The sequence below is a fragment of the Artemia franciscana genome, chromosome 9 (assembly GCF_032884065.1).
Source record: "Artemia franciscana chromosome 9, ASM3288406v1, whole genome shotgun sequence".
Lineage (NCBI taxonomy): Eukaryota > Metazoa > Arthropoda > Branchiopoda > Anostraca > Artemiidae > Artemia > Artemia franciscana.
Window position 1 is genome coordinate 17,914,900 of NC_088871.1, and position 22,868 is coordinate 17,937,767.

At 36.5% G+C, this 22,868-nt stretch overlaps 2 protein-coding genes across 3 annotated transcripts in view; both read left to right on the top strand.

The window, feature by feature from the left end:
* Nucleotides 1-1,022: 1,022 nt before the first annotated feature.
* Nucleotides 1,023-9,834, top strand: LOC136031080 (uncharacterized). The gene is made up of 4 exons (XM_065710351.1): nucleotides 1,023-1,135; nucleotides 3,202-3,342; nucleotides 5,520-5,593; nucleotides 9,709-9,834. The coding sequence occupies exons 1-4, from the start codon at nucleotides 1,045-1,047 to the stop codon at nucleotides 9,721-9,723; spliced, it is 321 nt and encodes a 106-aa protein (XP_065566423.1). The 5' UTR covers nucleotides 1,023-1,044; the 3' UTR covers nucleotides 9,724-9,834.
* Nucleotides 9,835-15,128: 5,294 nt separating this feature from the next.
* LOC136031083 (uncharacterized) overlaps nucleotides 15,129-22,868 on the top strand; it is a 30,815-nt gene continuing 23,075 nt past the window's right edge. The window contains exons 1-2 of one of the 2 annotated variants that reach the window (XM_065710354.1): nucleotides 15,153-15,219; nucleotides 19,216-19,354. The gene's annotated coding sequence lies outside the window, so the exon portion shown is untranslated. Of the gene's footprint in view, nucleotides 15,220-19,215; nucleotides 19,355-22,868 lie in introns of both variants that reach the window. The other variant, XM_065710353.1, reaches the window with a different exon arrangement.

The window sequence follows — 22,868 nt, forward strand, 5'->3', positions numbered from 1 at the left end:
ACAAACAATAGGCGAAATATATGGAAATTACGATATATTATAGGAAAAGGGTAGGAAATTATAAGGCTTCTTGTGTGGTGGGGGTGGCCGGATCGAAAGCCCTCCCTGAAGCTATTTGCTTGAAGTATTGCCGTCTAACTGCTGAATAATAAGGCAAGTCAACAAACTCCGAATCAATTTCTTTCAAGAAATCACGGAACTGACGATGGTTGAGTGCACGAGATCTAATGAAATTAACCACAGAAACAACAGGTTTACTGAGTCAGCAGCTCTTTATCGCAACTCTCAAGCTTAAAATGTTCATAATTTATCACTCTTTAAATGGTTAAGGTTAAGACCGTTATAATTCTAGTTTGTTAAAATAATGTACAAGCAGAGAGAACTTGATGTGTGTCTTTTGTTCAATTTTATATCTCCTTATCACCTAGTTAAGAAATTGCTTGGGCGTAAAGTCCGAAGGCAAGACCCCTTCTCGAAATGCCTTGGGAGGGACTCAGTCCCCAAGAAACTTTGGGGTTTCCCCTGAATATTCTTAGATACCTAAAAATAAACATTATTTTGGGACCATCCCCCCCCCTTGAAGAAATTGAATCTCTGTGCCTAACGAAACTGACATTTTTCCTACACCCAACTTTTTCCAGTTATGATCTAATATCGATTGCCCCAAGTAATATTAAAAAAAAATAAATACATTATTCTGTAAGTTGTTAAGGTCCCTATCAAACAAGTGTTTTTTACCAATTTAGAAGTCAAATTTCTTATAATAACACCTTTGCTATTAAAAGAAGTGAATAAGTTCCCCTTTCTGTTCCTATGACAAAGACCCAAAGTGCTAAGTTATCTTCTTGATTTCAAATAAAAGGCTCATTTTCTAATCATTCTCTTAAGTATCCCTAATATGTCAAATTTCGCGCCTCTCTCTCTCTTCCAACCAATCACAATCGAGGAGTAAAAAAGCCTGCGGCAGTTTTGAGAATATATATCTTGTCAAGAATTAAGAAATGATTCCACTAATACAGGGTAATCTGCAGAGATTACACCATAATGCCTCGAACTTTTTTAATATTCATCTTGGCTGTAGTTATAGGAACATTTAACGGGATTAGCTGTCAAAGGGATGCTAAAAGGTTTGCAGGTAATAGCTCACGTTTTTCTTTTCCTAAATAGCTTTAGAAATAGGAAATATTTTCACAGTCCAACCGAACTCAATATCACAATCCCAAGATTCTTTGTATAATTTATCTGCTTTAATAAGAAGTAAAGAACACGGTACTAAACTTTACAGGAGTGGCCGTTCTAGGCCTAGGGGGGGGGGCAGCAGCCCTACCCAGTATTTTCCAACATCTTACATTAATTTCTTTTTATTTTATATTTTTACACTTCTATGGTTTTCCTTGCCCTCCCACAGATTATGAGGCCTAGAACCGCTACTGCTTTGCAGTCCCTACCGGTGTTGCTGATCTCCGTTTCGTGGCCGTTCAGCCAAGAATTTAAACGGAGGGTTGAGTGCCAGTCATCCTGTACTTTTTGCACACCCTTCCTGTTTATCTTTCCTGCATTTCTCCAGGTACCTATTTATTGCTGGGTCGATTCTGGCTGTGTTGGCAGAGTCACGCCAATCTGTATATGCTATAATATGTTTACAATAAATCTGTCACAGGGATGTTAAATGATTGTAAGCAATAGTATACTTTTTATTTTCGCTAATATAACTTTTAAAATAGCTATTTTTTCAACATTGTTATGTAGGACTCAAGGACAGAACCCAGTGTCCCAAACAATCAATTAACAAACCCTATGCACGTATGTTTTGACGCGAAAATCTGGACTAACTCTCTTTTCTCCTTTTATAAGCGAGAAATAAAGGGAGAAGCCTTTATGAAATTTATTTCTAAAGGAATGTGTTTAGGATTTTTTTGACTGTTTTTAGCAGCCAGTTGTTTATCAAAAGCTCCAATTGAAATTTGTTTTCTATAAGTGAAAAGAGGAGAAGTCATGCATTATGGGAAATAAGATACTTCGAATTATCTTGTAAACCAAGGAAGGTATGGGGAAATGGATTGGATTAGTTGATCGATTGGACTGAGGTTAAAGAACTCTAAAGTGATAGTCTGTACCAAGCTTGTATGCTGTAATAATTAAGTTTTTTGAATTACTGCAACTGGGCTATTCCAATTGTCAAAACGGTGAAATTTCCTTAGCTACGCTGCATTGTAAATATATTTCAAAGATGATAAACAGCTCAAGTTGCCTAACAAAACGTGACCTTCCTGGGACAGTGCCAAGTCTGACAAGTCTCTTCGTAATAAACACTGGCTTGAATAATATTAGAACACGGGCATAGGCACATAAAAATAAAACTTAGTCAGGCGGAGAGTTATCTCCTCTAGGGTAAAAGAAATTTTGATTTCCGAAAAATGGCTATCACAAACCCACACGAGCCAAATTCACTCTTCATCGTCAATAAACCCAGCAAAAAATGTAAAAAATTATTATGGTAGACAAATATAATATGACTGGTCAGGAAAAGAATCAATATATCAACAAGTTATAAAACTATTAAAATTCGCATAATTTTAATGGAATAAACCAAACAAAAATACAAGACAGAATTTAGTAAAGAGAAAATGACTACAAGAAGACAGTTAAAAATTTTCAAGATAAGATTAAACAATGGTGAGATAAAAATGGAGTGTGATGCACTTATTTAACAAATCAACTATATACAGAAAAAAGTTCTTCTATATCTGTCCGTGGAAAATTTTATTGTGTTAGAAAAAATTGGGTCGAAGGGAATGGAAGAGGATCAGATCTGTTGAAAAGGAGTCACGAAGTTTCGAATTCTACATAGCTAACAGATTTTTCTGAGACTTCCCTGGGTATGAAATATCTTAAAATTGTTGTGTCGAGTGGGGTTGAGTTTCAGCAATTGACATATAAATTCCTTACCTCCTTCGCTGCGAATATGAAGATTTTCACTCTCAGGACTTCTAACTAATACTGAGCTCCGATCTGGGTTAATGTTACTTAGATTCCAAAGCAATGGTCGTATGGTACTTATAACAAAGCTTCGGACTTGTTTAGTCAAGCATACCCTCTCGGACTCCTAGTTCTCCATGGTATTATACAAAAAGATTGAACTAGTTTGCTTTGATATTTTTTTAAGTGTCAATGATAATCAAGGATTCTGTCATTTTTCAGCTATGTGCGCTCGGTATGGTCACTCGTGTCTGGGAGCACATGGCAAACGAAGCGGACCGGGGTCAGCTTTGCCTTATTCTAGCAGTATAGGCTCAACAAGTCCAAACCACGCCAGCCCCCATCAAATCGATGGGTCAAAAGGTGAGATTGTCCGATTTCTTTGAGCAGTTCTTTTTGCTGAGGCCCAGAGCCATTTCATGACCACAGGAATCAGTTTTTCAACTGTAAGATAATCGCCAATATTACAAGGGCATTTGAAAATAGAAAAAGTAGAAAATGTCTAGAGAGAATTCCTATTAAATAGGTCTAAAAGCGGATTTTGGTCACTAAAAAAAGAAATAGACAGTATTGCGTTTGAACGCAAATTCAAAATAAGCAAGAATAGGCTCTTAAACCTATTCGGGTTTATTCTCTAAAAATAATACCCCAAGTAAACACAAAAAAACGGGGTTTAATGAAGATTAGTGGTGGATTTTATTTCATGTAACCAGCGCTGTAATCGCTTAAATTAAACATTTTTATGGTTGAAAGTAAGCCACGGCCCATAGTAACAAAAAGTTTAAGACGTACTTTGGAAAAAAAACTGATTAGTGAGTAAAAATTTATGTTTGTAGCTGATTCAGGAATCATCTAATCTTAATAGCAATGTAATTGGGGGAGAATTACTGGATTTTGAACACAAGCTTGAAAACCATAGAAATGGTGTTAGATTGAAATAAGAAGTGCACCGTTGGAATCCCTCCGGTCGAAAACCCTATAGAGTAGAATTGCAGACCCTAGTAAATAAGCAAGTATGACGGCACTAGACTCTTAAGGTCCAAACCAGCCGTGCTGATCTCCGTTTTATGGCCCTTCAGCCAGGAAGTCTAATGGGGGCCTGGGTGGCAGCTATCGTTTGATTTCACACACCCTTCTTGCTTACCTCCCTCAGATTTCTCCAGGTACCCATTTAGAGCTGGGTTGACTCTGATTGAGCTTACAGAGTCACGTCACTGACCCCCGTCCCAGACAAATAAACAACCGTGAAGGAATCGAACCCGTGCCCCTCGGACAGAGGATCCCCAACCCAGCGCGTCAACCATCTTGAACAGCAAGGAAAATTGCTCTTCGCATGAAAAGCACTGATTTCTCTTTTTTGTTCTCTGCCACTATTGGGAGACTGGAAAATCATGGAGAGCCGTCTAAGGGCTCATTTGAAAGCTAATTTTTATATCTACGTTATTTTATAAATTCTCTTTGTGTCCTTTCGGTTGTTTGAAAGGCTGGAAAGCCAGAAAGCATGAAAATTGAACCATCATAATCCCCATGGTCAAAACCCTAAACCTGACCTTTACAACCCCTCACATTTTAGAACTCTATCCCTTCCACCTTAATAAATTTCATATATCTACAGCTGACTAACGGAACTAGGCTAGTTCTAGTGGTTAATATAGTCTATTGGTATCAATTAACAAAAATTTAAGGAGGGGATAAAGTGCGTTTTTGATATTTAGGGGAGGAGAGCAAATTTGTGGCTTCTTTTCATTTTTTTTATTAAATGAAAATACTAAAAAGGAGCGTTTTCAATGAAAACGATCCAAAAAAGTATTTTCAAAATCTAGGTGTGACGAAAAATCAGGAGGAGGGGGTACTGACACCTCTCCTCTTAATTAATGTCTCTGGAACTACATGGCAACTACGAAATCGTAGAGATCTTTAAAGGCTCAAATTCAAGGTTCTTGATCAAATCAGTTTCCTATTGCAAATTTATAGTTGAGAAGAATCTGAAAAAGGTGCATCGAGAGGTGATAAAACTCATCTTATTCTATTGGAATGGAATCCCAAATCCTCTTTGTGTCTTCCAGTTTCCCCCTTATTGCAGGGACAATTTATTTTCAAAATGTGTTCTTTTGCAGATAGACACTTCGTTTCTTTCTTAACTAGAAACAGAGATATTACTACTCCCTATAATTCATTTGAGTTACAATCATTCTATCTTTCCCTCTCTCTCTCTGTGCACTCAAACACTGTCTCTCCCACTCTCTTTCTTTCTTTCCTCCCCTCTCTTTGTCATCCATCTTTAGTCGGATCAAACGAGTTGGCTCTTACTTTGTGAGCTACTGAAACGACACTTGAAGGAACAAAGATAAAAACAAATCCGGATTTGCTTCATTTATTTACCTAATTATTTTTTTTTACTGAACTCCTTTTAACTGACCTATGATTCGTATTCCTTACGGTGTGACCTATCTAATGTTTTCTATTCGCTCAAAATTTCAAATTTTATTTATTTTTGTGCTTTATTTTACTTTTAACTGAAAATTATCCCTTTATTTCAGGATGTCATGCGGGAAAACAAAGGTGTTCAAAACTACTAGAACTGCTGTCAATCAGAGGGAAATCGCCTTATGAGGTAAATTAATAATAATGAAAAAAGTTATTCTAATTGAATTAAAGAGCAAAGTTGAAACATAAAGCGAACAAAAATTATTGCTTCGCAGTTTATACAGAACATATCTACAGAAGTGGTAAAAAAAAAACTTATTTGTGGTATTTTACTATATTTGTAAAATTCTGAATAACCAGCGCTTTACTCCAAACTGGGAGTGCTTAAGCCCTTTAGAAACCCAAAACGAAACAAAAATTACAATAGATAACACAGTCAAACTCAAAACTAGCAGAAATTAAAAAGAGTAGGGCTGACAACCCCCATCCCTTCAACCCCAAAAGCCTTATTATATGATACTTGAACTATTTTGAATAAAATGGCTATCTCAATATTTCTATTAGATGAATTTCAAGAAAATACAACGTGTGAGGGGGGAGGTAGCTACCCTCTGATCGTTGCCAATTCAAAGTTTTGGTTACCAATTCAATCGATGCTTGAGGAAATGATGGGCTTGGGAGGGGGGCATAGTGACCCTCTAATCACTTTCGACTATTACAACGGGCACAAGCCCTCTCAATTTCCAATTGAATGAGCCCTTTTTGATGTTTCTACAGTAACTCCTTCTATACGTACCCTGGTCAATTAGACTCCTTCATTTTCTATTTTTCTACACACTCCACAGAGGGCGTGTTTTCCGGGGGGGGGGGGTATTTTCCGGTGGGTATTTTCCACGGGAGAGAGGGGTATTTTCCAGGTTGTATTCTCCACGGGAGTATTATCAGGGTGATTGTTTTCAGGAGGGGGGGGGTAAGCACTGGCCAATGTTTCCTTTCAGCCCTGTGAAAACCATGTTTTCGTTGCCCATCAACAATATTATTTCAAAGAACTTCTAAATTATATTAGTCCCACGCTCCGAGAACAGCAAAAAGAAAGACTGATCTTTGATACACATCTGTTGGCATTTAACCCCTCCCCAGTCCCCCATACTTTCATTTGCCTAAGAATTATAGCGGTGGAAATATTAGTTTCTAGGCTATTAGGCCGAGACTGCTTCATATCTTTAATGTTTCTCAAAGCGTATCTTTTCAAGAAACTGCATTTTGAGGAATCTCATACACTAATTTTGAACATGCTGTGACACATCTTGTAACTTCTCTGCTTTGAAAAGAAAGATATTTTTAAAATAGAAACCACAGATATAATTGGAAAAGAAATACTGAATCCAATTTTGAACCAAAATAAACCAAACATCATTTTTAAGGAATAAATTTAACACTTTATTCTTTCAAAAGAACACACGTTATATATTTATTTATATTTTGGCCAATATTTGGAAGACAAACCTTTGATTTTTTTTTCTGTGCGAGAATTTTATGAGGTTCGAGAAATTCAGAAGTGGAAATGGTACCGAAACACCTTGCAGCAGAAGATTTCAAGTTTTACTTATGGATATAGTGAAGAGAATGGCTTAACAGATTAAGATACATTCATTAATTTAGATGAAAATTTTTAAGAGATTATTTTATTTATTTAGACTAATTTAGAGACTAGCTATTGGTTTACAAACACATTAATTTATTTAAGAGATTAATTTAATAAATGATACAGAACTCCGAAATAAAGTTTAATGTTGGTTGTATAAATATCTATGTAAAAGACGAGATAGTGTTAATTTTGCTTTGTTAAATTAATCAGTAGGATCGGTCGCTGTACTTCCTGTCGTATTTCCTATGGAGAATGTGCCATTCCATTTTTCGAAGAACCTTTATATTTCCCGGTATGGTGTACCTTTCGTGTTGCATTTTCAGGCCCTCTACCCACCCTTGTTTCTTGAATGCGAATATATGTGTGTCTATATATGAATAGATATATATATGTTTCTATATATGAATAGATATATATATGTTTCTGAGAGGCAAAGTCTAGACGATATCTGAATTTTAACCTAGTTCTAGTCCAACCTGCATAGCATTCAAACTTCCTACAAACAAAATCACTTGGAAAATATGTTCTTATCTTTTTGCGTGACGTGTTGTTGTTAGAATTCCAGCAAACGTTATTTACCAGCAATGTTGTATATTCCTACCAGGAATTTTAGTTCCCCACCATGCCAGTAGGGGAATTTGAGATTCTAGTGTCAATATACTGACAGGAGTTTTACTTCCCAAGCCTGCCGCTAGGGGTTCGAAGCACTATTGTCGTTATAGTACCAAGTTTTTTGCTTTCCAGCCCTATCGCTATGGATTGCTGGTGCCAATATCGATATACTGTCAGAAATGTTAATTCACACCCCTACCGCTAGGGATTTTTGGGGCTAATGTTGTTATGCTAGGTCCTTCGTGGGAGATTTTCTATGTAACACTATGTTCTTTATTTATATGGGAAATGGAATTTTACCTTTCGCGGTATGAACCCTTTTCGCTTTGCCAAGGCATTTTGGGGTGGGGGGGGGGCTTTATATTTCCGAATATGGTGCAGCTTTCCAATGTGTCTTCCTAAGCGCTATTTTTTCATGTATCTAAGACAATACGCTAATATTTTCTTCTTTCACAGACAAAATTTTTACGTTCCAGCCCTCTCTAGAATATCTCATAATCCATCAAATTTGCGAATTTTACAGATCTCCAGCCGCTAGGAACATTCATAACGCTAGCATCAAATTTTTGCCTTGCTTCTAACCCCCATTGCATAGGATTTTCTAGTGAAAAACACTACTACTCGCATAGAATTTTCCAGACATATTCTGGACTCTCATCTATACTCTCCTGCATAACATTTTTCTAAGACATTATTTCGGGGTAGGATGTATTGTTTATTTAAAAATGTCACTGGAATCCCAGCATAGAATTCTAAGTTCCCACAAACATAATTGCATGGAAAAATATGTTCTAACAATAACACATACCAGATAATTCTAATTTTTGGATTCCAGGAAAGGAATTCGTACTGCTAGTGTTTTCACGTATACAAACATATTTCTTCTAACCTTTAATTTCAGTAGACTGAGAGACAAAACACATTTTTCTATACACATCTTTGATTAATTCAGTCCAGTTTGAAAAGGTATGTTGTGTGTTAACATTGATGAACACATTGAATTTGAAATATCTTTTTATTGCACAGCTATAAAAAGATATTTTTATAGCTTTTATAGCTACCTAAAAAAATTTTCACTTGAACTTTTCCCTTTCATGTATTTAACCTTTCTTAAGGTCCAGCTTTTTTATTATTACATCTCTCTGTCTTGAATTATACCAAGGTCCGATCTTCGCAGTGGTCTCAACCTTTACCGGGTGCTTTGGGAGAAAGCGCTCCTGAAAGGTAGCACAAGAAAAGTCGTATTCAGTTTTGGTAAAGGTAGCACTGGAAAAGTCGTATTCAGTTTTTTTGGGGGGAGGGGGGTATTTTTGTTCGAAAGAGGAGGTACCAAAGAATCCCGTGTATTTTTGAATGAGAATTTTCCGATATTTAAATTTTGTTGTTAAAGGGCGCTTTACATTTCATTTCAAGAGCTCTTTTTACCTTTCGGGAAATTTCCTTAGCAGCCCCACCTCCTTTTAGTAGCTGTCATTATATTCCTGTCATTATATTGATGCTAGCACCACAAATTCCCCTAGTGGCAGGGTGGGTAAGTAAAAGTCCTGGTAGGGATAGCAACATTGTTGGTAAATAAGATTTGCTAGAAATCTGAGAATAACGCATCGTGCAAAATATAAGAACATTTTTTCCATGTGATTTTGTTTGTGGGAAGTTTGAATGCCACGCCGGTGGGCCTAGAACTAGGTTAAAATTCAGATATCGTCTAGAATTTGCCTCTCAGAAAAATATATATATCTATTCGTATTCGACAAAAAAGGCTAGGTAGCGGGCCTTAAAATGCGACAGGAAAGCTACACCACACCATGAAATCTAAAGATCTCTCGAAAAAAGGGAATCGCACGTTCTCCATAGGATATGCGACTAGAAGTACAGCTATCATTCCTACTTTAATCCAACAGGTCAAAAGTACAGCTTGCAACGATGGGCTATTGCAAAAAAGGAATGCTTTAAAAAGTAAAATAATGAAATATAGATAAGGTTTCGAGATAATTTTACGGAAATAATACTCATGAGCTTCCTATATTTTTAATATTTTTTAGGTCATGCTCGTGTGAAGACAGTTGTGATGGAATTCAATTTTTATCAGAAAAAGTAAACTTATGATGACAATAGAAAATATTTCAGTTGTTATATCAGTCGATAATAAAAATTCTTCATTATGTAAATCATCCTGTATAATAATTTTGGCTATTAATTTTTCAATTAGTATCAAATTGATAATGCACACGAAGAACCAATGGAAGGTAACTTAACAAAAAAAAAAAAAAAAAAAAAAAAATCTAATGTCAAATTTTAAATTGGCGATTGAAACAAAATCAGCATGGGTTACAGTGACTTCATTAAAATAATCGCATGGAAAATTTGCTTTTGGCGTGGGAGATGAACCCAAAATTCCTTGGTGAATAGTTGGAGGTTCAATCTTGGACATACAAACGCATATAGTGAAACCGGTTCGGTGTCTACTGTTAGAAGCTTCGGCTAGCCACATTGTAGATTAACTACCATGCCAGGATTTATTGTTGTGCAGTTACTCTCAACTTTTAAATTAAAGTTACAGACTCTCTTCCTGTATACAAATAATGTTGACTCGATTATGCTCACCTAGTATACAGCGCTAATATATATATATATATATATATATATATATATATATATATATATATATATATATATATATATATATATATATATATATATATATATATATATATATATACAAATTGGGTATTTATATATATTACAGATTTATAACTTGCCAAAAGAGTCCAAAATACAACTTAAGAAAATAATGAATAAAGTGAAAAAAAAAACACTGAATACAGTTGAACAGGAATATTTTCATCAAAAGTGTTAACTTAATATAGCCATACAAATAAAATATTCATCTCAAGTTTGTCCCTGAAGAGTTATACAAGAATGACGAAGATTCAGGAACTTTTTATGGAAATAAGCTACTCTGATATGAACTGCCAAAGCGAGGTTTATCGCTCAAAAGCTACTGACCAAATACTGGTTTTTGAACCATGGTGGAAGCTGAAGCAAATATTTTGCATATTTAAAGTAAATTGTACGCTGCTGTTCATTCTTTGTGTGCGTAAAACAACCTCAAAACTGAGAAAAGTAGAAAGTTTCGGTTGAACAAACGCATTGTACAATTGGGATAGAATATCGCGACTAAATCATGCTTTGCTCGTGAGAAGCTTTCCGTAAGCATAACGAACTTCACTATGGATATCAAAAATAATATGCGCACGAGTAGCCTTCAGTCACGTACCAATCGGGACTCCTGGGTAAGTAAACGCTTGGACAGGTTTGATTTCCATATCTTCACACTAAATACCCCGCTCTTCACACTAAAGTTTTTGGGTGCTTTTAAAAAAGCTTCTTATTCTTTTAATTAGACGGCCCTTGTGTTTGAAGAGTCGTTCTTAGAGAATCTGGACGAAAAGTCAAATTTTAGCGCAAAGAGCGAGGTATTGTGGAGGGAGCAACACTCCTCTTATACGTAGTAATTTCTGTTCGCTATAAATCTTAATGTCGCTCCTTACTTTCAGTTGAAAAACTTGTTTTTCTTATTTAATTTCTGATCACTTTTTAAGTAATGCTGAATAATCTTGCTCCACCTCCTTAGATAGTTTCCTTCCCCAACATAAAATCCCTCCATAAAAATTTTCTCCGACATAAAATATCCCCTCCCACCAGGAAAATTCACCCCATACAATAACATTATCGCTGAAAATTCCCGCTGGAAAATTTCTTGCGGACGATTCCACCTGAAAAGTTCTCAGTTCGCTTCCATTTTAAAAAGACTTTAATTTCTAATTGCTTTTCATATTATGCCAGAAATCCCCTCATTGGAGAATTTTTCTCGGAATCCCCCCCTCAGGTGAAAGTTGCTCCCGCAGAAAGTTTTGTCTTGGCATCATTTTTGCGTACTTTTAAATTAAATAGAATCTAAGAAAAAAGATAATGACAAGAAAGTGTCCTTTTAAATTATCGAGCTAAACTGAGGGTTATAGAGATATTTATTCTGAGAAATTACTTTCTTGTCCTTGCGTGTAAAACTGATTCATATTTTGAGTTTCTAATTTATTTTTTACGCTATGACGAACAAAAACGGGAAAAGTGTTTTTTTTTGTTTTGTTTTTGTTTTTTACAATTCAGTTCGGATATTCATTCAGTGAACACCTCTTGTGTTCTGAGAGAATTATCAGTGGGAAAAATCAGTTTTTGGTTATATTGACTGTGTGTTTGAACTATTTTATTTTGACTGGATTATGGATTTTATTATGAATTTCTGAATACAGTAAATAATTTAACAGGCTGTACAATTCACTAGGCGACCATTCCAATAAAGTGATCGCCACTGCATTCCATGGGCCTACCCACGTTAAGATAAGTTTCTTTTTGGATCATTTATATATAGGCCTAAATATTTTTTGGATCATTGGTTTAAAAATGGTGGAGTTCAAGAAGGGGGACTTAGCTTTGGTGAATTTCAAAGGATAGCAACTTCGGCCAGTTCGTATTTTAAATGTTATTAAGTCAAAAGAATATATACTTAAGTTACCCGTTTTTCGCAACGGATCTCATGCTTTTCGTGTATTGATAGCTGCGAATCTTGTATCTTTTGAAGATATCTATGTCGACGCTTCGAAGCGAATACACAAGGGCGCGAATCACGCCTTTCGAGAAAACGAGAGCAATCCAGACATTTATTTACCTCGAATTTGTCAGGAAAAGCGATGGAAAAGTCTCGAGTAAAACAGCTACTATTTCGAGCAATGCCTCAGCTCTCCACTGTTCCCACACAAGCTGAGTTGGACAAAATTCGTTCTGACATTTTTAAAGTCATTGAAAAAAAAAAGGTTCAAGAAAAAGTTGCTGAATCAGCCGACCTAAAACCACAAAATTTTGTTGACACGGAACTGATTGTTTCGCAAATTATGACTCAATTACCCTCGAGTATAGTGGGAAGTTCCAAAAAGTGCAAAATTTTTTAAACAGTTTGAGAAGTCCGATTCAGTGTCTGGAGCGTAGATTTGAGAGTATTTAGCAAAAATTTGATGATTTGTAACAGGAGAAGCTTCTTGATTCGTCGGTGTTCTTAGGTGTAAAGCAAAATCCCGAGACTAATCTAAGCTCAAAAATACGCAACGTTAAACAACGAATGGGAGTCAGCAGTGTTTCATCTACACATGTGTTAGCGATGAATCAATTCAGCTCTTAAACGCCAGGTCAAATACGCAGACTCCAAGTACGGTGGCTCTGGTACTGGTGAAATTTGGGAACAAAGATATGGCTTACACAGTTTATAAAGCAAAATCAAAACTTACAATATCTGGTATTTTCGTTAGTGAATAGGTAAAAAAAAGGTAAAGGATACGGCATTAGACTTTACAGTCCGTACCGGCGGTGCTGATCTCCGTTTCTTGGCCCTTCAGCCAGGAAGTGCAATGGGGGGTTGGGGGCCAGCCATCCTGTGCTTTCGCACACCCTTCCTGTTTACCTTCCCCAGATTTCTCCAGGTACCCATTTAGAGCTGGGTTGACTCTGGCTAAGCTTACAGAGTCACGCCACTGACCCCCGTCCCAAACTGAAGAATTGGGTACACTGGGATTCGAACCCGCGTCCTCTCAGGCAAGGGATCCCGAATCCAGCGCACCAACCCACTCGGCCAGGACGGCTCGGCCAGGACCATTCTAGAGTGAAGAAATCGATACTAGAAAGTGCTAGAGATCGATTTGGTGCTAAGAAAGTTTGGACTGATCGCGGCCGCATTTTCAAACGAGAGCAAAATGACTGAAATCCGTGCGAATCAGATCACTTTCGGACACCCTCTAAATCTTACAGTCGGTTTTGTTTGTTAGTTGTGTTTTTTTTCTCTGTTTCTTTTCCTTTTTCGTTGTGCATTCAGTTTTTTTTCTTTCGCCTTTCATTTGTTATTTATTTTTGAACTTCTTTCATTTTTTACTATGTTGAAAGTCAGTTTTATTTTCCTTTGTGATGTTGAATGGTGTTCAATCCTTAGCAAGATTTATGAATGGTCCTTTTCGTATTGAGGACCATTTGGAAACCAAAGTTGGTCGTAATGATTCACCCATTGCAAATTTTAATATTTGCATCGAATCAGTGCTTAGCTCCTATTGTACCTAATAAACACAATTCTGCAGCTTAGACTTGGCTCAATTTTGCTACGGATTAATATTTGTTTTAGTGTTGATTTAAGACTTACCCCGTGGTTGCTTGTTTTTCAACCGAGTCGGACTTTCGCTTGGAATCCGCCAGTTTTTACACTGAGATTAAAATTTCCGATTTAGTTCAAATTTAAGTTATGTACATAACTTAAGTACATAACTCTAAGCCTTGGTACTTTTAAGGATATGCACTAGAAGGCAGCCGGTTGCCTAACATGCAGAATTTGGGTCCCAAGCATGCTTGTAACTCTCAATGGCATCATTAAAAATTTTGTGGTAGCCACTATTCTCAACATAGTCGAAATATCCTGAAAAACTACTTTTGTAGATGAAATGACCCAAGCGGCGGAAGTGGGAATGGTCCAAAATTATGTAAAGTGCACATTATCCGCAGATAAGATTTAATAGAAAAAAGGCGGGTATGTTTGTTGTTGGCTGTCTGATACACTTGAAACCTCTTGGTTATTCTTTTTAAACCAAGGGAACCTTAAAGCTTTGTGAAGGATGGACATGGTGTTCAATATGCATTTTTGAGCCAAAGGGGCCCAACTATATGAAAAAGTTAGGCTGCGGTCAAGAACCAACCGAAAATTGGACCCACGAATGGGCCAGAATACTTTTTTATTCCAACAAGATTGAAACTTGCATTCATCCCAAGAATGCATATAAATTATAAAATACTTGGTATACTCAAAAATGGGATCCAAAATCAGGCCAAAATGCTATACTTTCTAGCAGCCAGATTAATCGTACACAATTTTTTGTGTTTCTTTAAATTCTATTGTGCTTTGAGCAAAATTTCTTCTTATTGTCTATTAGCGTCGTTTCTTCAAATAGAGTATTGAGTTGCGGAAAATCACATCAATATTAACCTAAGTTTTATAGTATTCCTAACCTAACCTAAGTTTCATAACATTCTACTAGACTTTAAACTTATATCTATTAGCTTGTTAATATGTGTGATGTAAGGTTTTTTGGTTATCACTTTCAGTAATAAGATAGTCCCAGTTTTTTTCTTTAACCTCGTTTATTTTATATCTAATTATACCAACATGATCCTAGAAACTATTCGAATTATATTTAATCTTATTTTTGTGAAAGTGTTGGTTCGTATCCGTCCTTAAAACTGATTATAAAAATTTCCCACCCTTTTTTGATGTTCTGGAAATGAATTAACCTGGATATGACAAAATCTCTGAGGCGAGGAAAAAGTTGGCTGGAGAATGAGTTACTACGTCACACAGGAGTCATGCAGTTTTGTTTTTTCCAGGCAAGCTATATTCGTAGCTGGACAGGGATTCCAGCTAAAATTCAGTCTCCGTACAGGGTTTACATTAGTGTGTTGCTCGCAAGGTAATTGTGCTTTATTATTTTGTTACTATCAAATTCTTTTCAAAAACACTTTTAAAAAAATAGGATTTTGTGAAGGATTCTTTGAACTTCTGAGCCGAGAAATAGGGTTGTGAGGAAACGTTGAGACAAAAGGCTAAATAATTGGAAGTGTGAAACCTTGTCTAAAATGTTATGTCTATCATTATGTAACATGATATAAAGATATGGTTTTTCATTACGATCAACTGAAGGTACTAGTGAGTAAAATAGGAGGGAGGGAACGCAAGACAAGTGGAGGAATTTTAGAGCCAAAAAAAAATTCTATAGAATTTTCGTAAATTTGGCATTACCATGGAATAAATATCTTATGAAGACAAGTCATACTACAAAACGGCTATATAGACGCTGTATTTGTTATTAGTTATAGAATGATCCAAAATGAAATCTGAAAAGTAATAACTTTTCAAATTTAAGGACTTTTTATATGGCTAAGATTCTTTTTTTTTGTAAACATAGGCCTAGAGGGTACATTTTCGAAAATATTAGTTTTAGAAAGTAAATACGTTAGTACTACAGAGACGAGAGGAAGAGGGATTTAAAAAATATTTTCACATAAAAAGTTTCACTTTTACTCTTTTTAATCTAGCCTCTCTTTGCACACTTAACCTCATTTGACCTCATCACCTCATTTGTCACAACTTAAGGCCCTAGATATATAAAATTTAACCAAACACAAGTGGCAATTAATGCTTTATCATATTTTATATTGAGGATACAAGAGACAATGGTATACAGAAGTGCTCTTATTGATGATAAAAGTAAAATCATCATTAAGTAATGTTTAGAGTTAATTTGAAGATCGAACTTAGGAAGGGTAGCAACCTTCTGGTTAGTAATGACGTTGATAGACTACAAGACGAGAATTTGAGATGAACTTTCCAAAAACAGCAGGATACAAAACTGAAAAGTTTGGAACTTGACAATATGGATGATGAATAAAATAATTGTAGGGGAAAATTTTAACGAGCTAGACGAAGAATATCTTAAATAGGAGAACTAGAAATGCAGCCAGGAACATTACAGAAAACGCTCTAAGGCTTAAAGAAGGGTTTCCATGAAGTAGCTTCCATGATTGAACATAATAGCTCACCGCAGCACCCATCCACCTGAGACCAACAAAGCTCCTCCTCCGTACGCTCCTCTTCCATCCTAATCTATTTAAAGCCTCCCCCTTTACACACTCCCAGGAAGTTCCCATTTCTTCAAAATCTTTCTTTATGACATCCTTCCACATCAACCGCGGACGACCTGCTTTCCGTTTAGTCGTAGTCGGTACGCCAAAAAGGACAATCTTTGGCAATCTATCATCCTTCATCCGTAGAACGGGCCCTACCAATCTCAACCTTTCTCTCATTACAGCCTTAGAAAGTGGGATTGAATCACTCTTTTCATACAGTCTACTGTTTGAAGTACGGTCAGTTAGCCGAATACCTAGAACGATCCGTAGGCAATTTCTCTGGAAAACATCTAGCAAATCTTCATTTGCTTTTCGAAGCGCCCATGCTTCAGAGCTATAGTTGACAACTGTCTACACTGTAGTTTCCAGTATTCTAATCTTGGTTTGCACACTTATCTTCCTATTCTTCCGAACTTTTTTTAACTCTGAAAAAATACTCTGAGCCTTGGCTATTCTACTTTTAACATCTTCACAGCTCCCACCGTCTTTACTAACAATACTACCAAGGTAAGTGAGGTTGTCCACCTGATCATTCTTTTCGTTACTAAGCGTCACCTTTTCATCTTCACTTATTCCTTCCTAGCCTTAGCGACTTAGTCTTCTTAACATTAATTTTCGGACCTATTCTAGGACCCTGAACGCGCAAAACCTCTAAAAGTTCATTCATTTTGCTCTCACTTCCATCTAGGATGGTTAAATCGTCACCATAATCTAAGTCCAGTAGAGTTTTCCTCACAATTTGATTCTGTGGTCTATTGCCTTTCCTGTGCTTCTTAAGACGAAATCCCTCAAAATGATCCATACAAAGGGTGATAAAACACAACCTTGCTTATTATCGCCTGTTGCTTAGTCTCGTATATAGCACTAATCACTTTAATGTATTTGTCTGGTATAACATATAAGGTCAAGACCTTTGCTAAGGTTCTTCTATCAACAGAATCGAACACTTGATCATAATTTATAAAGCTGAGGACCAAACGTAACTCAGGCACTTATCAATTATTAACCGAAGAGTGATAATTTGGTCGACAAATTCTCTGCCTTTTCTAAAACCGCACTGTTCTTCTCTTAAAACTGTGTCTACAGTATTTCTCAGTCTAAAAAGTATCATATTACTAAGTAATTTGCTACCTACAGAGACCAGACTAATGTCTCGATAATTACGATACTCTTTCATATCACTTCTCTCATACAGTGGTTTGATTAAGTTTTCCTAAAGTCGCTAGGTACTTCCCTTTTTTTAAAATCATATTCATAATCTTCAGTAACTTATTTCTAACCTCAGAGCCGCCATATTTAAGAAACTCAATTACCACACTATCAGAACCTAGAGCCTTATTTTTTTTTAATCCTTTTAATAATGTCCCTAATTCTTACTCACAAAACAAATCTTCCTTCAAATCCAAGGTATCACCAACTTTTTATATTCCTCTATATATTTTCCTGCAACTCTGTCACGGTTTAGCACATTCTCAAAATGTTCTACCCATCTCTCTTTAACCCTTTCCTTATCACTAATTGTAGCCCTATTCCTACCTTTAACTGGGACAAGTCCAGATTGACTACTCCCGCTCAGTTTATTAACATGCCAGTACAATGTTTTACTATTATGCCGTCTAGCTGCATCTTCCAGATCCTCGGCAATTTTATCCATGGCCTCCACTTCGCATCTCCGTGATTCTTATTTTAAAGCTTTCTTCACTTAATTTAAATTCTGTTTTCATATGAAATATCGCTCAGATATTTCTTGTACAAGCCCCTTCGCCTCACAATTAAACATAAAGCTTTTTCACTAATATTCCTAGCTGCGGTTCTAACTTTCTTTCCCGAGATACCATCAGCAACTTCACAAATTGTTTTCCTAAAGTTGTTCCATCTATCTTCCACTAATACTTACTAACAACTTGTGGAGATATAATAGTTGTATGGAAAGCAAACAGCAAATGCAAGCTTGAAAAAAAAAAAAAAAAAAATCAGCATAGCCCACCAAGCTAGCTTATCTTTGAAAACAGTTTTAGAACGCAACAAGAGAATTTGACATCTGAAAACAGTCACAAAATCCCTGTAAATATACATAGCATAGAAACTAGTCATTAGATTTAGACGAAGACCACACTGCCTTTCCATCACAAACACCAAAAACAAGAAGAACAATAGGAAATTTTTTAAGACAGTGGGAAACAAATTAGAATGAATATTTCGGCCCTATGTCCAAGGGCCGTCCTCGGCAATACAAATAAGAAAAAACAACTTACGAGAGGATTAAATCAATAAAACTAAAATGAACAGTTTTTCAAAACAGTCCCAGCATCCTTACCTGAACGAAGTTCAACCAGGACTGAAAAATAAATTGTTATGAAACGAGGCAATTCAATGAAATGAAAGAAAATGATTTAAAAACAGGTTTTTAATGCCAGCCTAGCTTTTTTCGCTGCTGATCTTATATGTCTATTTGTGACAGGTTCTGTGTTAATATCTATTGGTTTTTTAAAATATTTTGCAATGTCATTTTTAATTAAATTTGTGTATAAAGCATTCAGTGAATATTCTCCTAAATCCCTATTTAAGGAAATATTATCATTAATCTTAAGTCTGATTTCAATTGCTTCTCGAACTACTTGCTTTATGCCTAGATCATTGCTAATAATGGCGGATTCTTCAAAAAGTATTTTGTGCCTAGAATTTACGAAAACATGGCTACTTAAAGCAGATTCAAAAGAAACAGAAGTAATATTATTAGAATTCAGAGCTTTGGTGATATCATCTTTATGTTGTTGTAGGCGTTTCTCGAAATTCTGGTGGGTTCTCCCTACATAGAATTTGCCACAGTCGCATGGCATTTGATAGATACCTCATTGGCGAGTGACTGGAGTCTTATCTTTACCAGAATTTAGGAGATTTACGATTTTCAAATTATTGGTAAATACAACATACAGATTATTTTATGTGCATACTTTTTTAAGATTTCTAGTGATTTTTGGGGTATATGGGAGGTAAATTATGTTTTGGGGCTTATCGGGATTTTCACATGGTAAATTATCGTTGATTTTATGGGAGGACCTAAATATTTTCTTCTTTACTTCACCTGATCTTTAGTGCTAAAATCATCTATACTGTTGCAAATTAAACAGCTGTTTTGATTATTACTTATTAAATCTTACCAATTAAAGAGCTTTTGTTATTAGTAGTTCCATATTGCTGCAAATTATAAAACTGTTTTGACTATTATTTCAAATTGCTGCCAATTAAACAACTATTTTCCCATTGTTGCCAATTAAACAGCTGTTTCAGTTACTATTTTTAAATGGTTGCCAATCAAACAGTTGTGTTAAATCATTCATAAGTTATCAATTCATTTAAATAAATTTTAATGATTTTGAAGAAACAATCTAGGTTGATTTTCTAAAATGTAATCATGTTATTTAATGTATATACTGAAAATCTCAATGCAAATATAACAAGAGCTAAGAGCTCATATGGCACTTGTGACGAGGCGAGAAGAGCTAAGAGCCAAGAGATCATATGGTATGAGCTCTAACAAAATTCTATGAATCAATAGATTGATTTAAAACGGAAAATAAGAGGCTTAATGCCGGTCAAGATTTAAAATAAGAGCTCTGAGTCACAAAGTCCTTCTAAATATCAAAATTCATTAAGATCCGATCACCCACTCGTAAGTTATAAATACCTAATTTTTTCTAATTTTTCCTCTCCCTTTTGCCCCCCAGATGGTCGAATCTGGGAAAACGACTTTATCAAGTCAAATTGTGCAGCTCCCTGACACGCCTACCAATTTTCATCGCCCTAGCACGTCCAGAAGCACCAAACTCGCCAAATCACTGAACCCCTCCCCCCGACTCCCCCAAAGAGAGCGAATCCAGTACGATTCTGTCAATCACGTATCAAGGACATTTGTTTATTCTATCCACCAAGCTTCATCCCGATTCCTACACTCCAAGTGTTTTTCCAAGATTTCCCCCTCCAAATCCCCACAATGTCAAAAGATCTGGTCGGGATTTGAAATAAGAGCTCTGAGACATGAATTCCTTCTAAAAATCAAATTTCATTACGATCCGATCATCTATTCGTAAGATATAAATACTCCAATTTTCATATTTTCAAAGAATTCCGGTTCCCCCCTCCAACTCCCCCGAATATCACAGAATCTGGTCGGAATTTGAAATTAGAACTTCAAAGCACAAGATCCTTCTAAATATCAAATTTCATTAAGATCTGGTCACCCTTTCGTAAGTTACAAATACCTCTATTTTCAAAATTACCCCCCCCCCCCATTCCACCAAAGAGAGCAGATCCGGTCCAGTTATGTCAGTCACGTATCTTAGACAGGTTTCTATTCTTCCCATCTAGTTTTATCCTGATCTTACCGCTTTAAGTATTTTCTAAGATTTCCGGTCCCCCCCAACTGCCCCCCCCCAATTACGCATGATCCGGTTGAGATTTAAAATAAGATATCGGAGTTACGAGGTCCTTCTAAATATGAAGTTTCATGAAGATCCGATCACTCCTTCGTAAGTTAAAAATACGTCATTTTTCTTATTTTTCAGAATTAACCCCCCCCCCCCCGCAATTGACCAGATCCGTTCCAATTATGTAAATCACGTATGCAAGACTTCTGCTTATTTTTCCAACCAAGTTTCATCCCAATCCCTCCAATCTAAGCGTTTCCCATCATTTTAGGTCTCCCCACCCCAAACTTCCCCCAATGTCACCAGATCCGGTCAGGATTTAAAATAAGAGCTTTGAGACACGATATCCTTCTAAAAATCAAATTTCATGGAGATTCAATCACCCGTTCGTAAGTTAAAAATACCTCATTTTTTCTAATTTTTCAGAATTAACCCCCCCCCCCAACTACCCCAAAGAGAGCGGATCCGTTCTGGTTATGTCAATCATGTATCTAGGACTCGTGTTTTTTTTTCCACCAAGTTTCATCCCGATCCCTCCACTCGTTGGAGGTGTTTTCCAATTTTTAGTTTCTCCCTCCCAACTCCCCCCCCCCCCCAATGTCACCAGATCCGGTCGGGTTTAAAATAAGAGCTCTGAGCCACGATATCCTTCTAAATATCAAATCTCATTGAGATCCGATCACCCGTTCGTAAGTTAAAAATACCTCTTTTTTTTCAGAAATACCCCCCCCCCCCCAACTACCCAAAAGAGAGCGGATCCGTTCCGTTTATGTCAATCATCTATCTAGGGCTTGTGTTTATTTCCCCCCCCATGTTTCATCCCGATCCCTCCACTCTAAGTGTTTTCCAAGTTTTAGGTTTCCCCCTCCCAACTCCCCGCCCCCATCACCAGATCCGGTCGGGATTTAAAATAAGAGCTCTAAGACACGATATCCTTCTAAACATCAAATTTCATTAAGATCCGATCACCCGTTCGTAAGTTGAAAATACCTCATTTTTCTAATTTTTAAGAATCACTCCCCCCCCCCCAACTACCCCAAAGAGAGCAAATCAGTTTCGATTATGTCAATCATGTATCTGGGACTTGCGCTTATTTTTCCCATCAAGTTTCATCCCGATCCCTCTACTCTAAGCGTTGTCCAAGATTTTAGGTTTCCCCCCTCCAACTCCACCCAATGTCATCAGACCCAGTCGGGATTTAAAATAAGAGCTCTGAGACACAATATCATTCCAAACATCAAATTTCATTAAGATCCAATCACCCGCTCATAAGTTAAAAATACTTCATTTTTTCTATTTTTTCCGAATTAACCGGCCCCTACTCCCCCCCCCAGATGGTCAAATCGGGAAAACAACTATTTCTAATTTAATCTGGTCCGGTCCCTGATACACTTGCCAAATTTCATCGTCCTAGCTTACCTGGAAGTGCCTAAAGTAGCAAAACCGGGACTTTAGGTTTTCCCCCTCCAACTCCCTCCAATGTCATCAAATCCGGTTGGGATTTAAAATAAGAGCTCTGAGACACAATATCATTCCAAACATCAAATTTCATCAAGATCCAATCACCTGCTGATAAGTTAAAAATACTTCATTTTTTCTATTTTTTGCGAATTAACCGGGCCCCCACTCCCCCCCAGATGGTCAAATCGGGAAAACGACTATTTCTAATTTAATCTGGTCCGGTCCCTGATACGCTTGCCAAATTTCATCGTCCTAGCTTACCTGGAAGTGCCTAAAGTAGCAAAACCGGGACCGACAGACCGACAGACAGACCGACAGACCGACATACCGACAGAATTGGCGACTGCTATATGTCACTTGGTTAATACCAAGTGCCATAAAAATTCAATAATGAAGAAGTGTAATTCATGATTCTAGTTCTATAGCAATTAATTATAATAGCGACAAACATCGAAACAACTTCACATACGAAACAAAAATGAATAGGTAACTGATTAAAAAAACATGTAGATCGGTATTCACATTTTTAGAAGAAGAGCATCCAT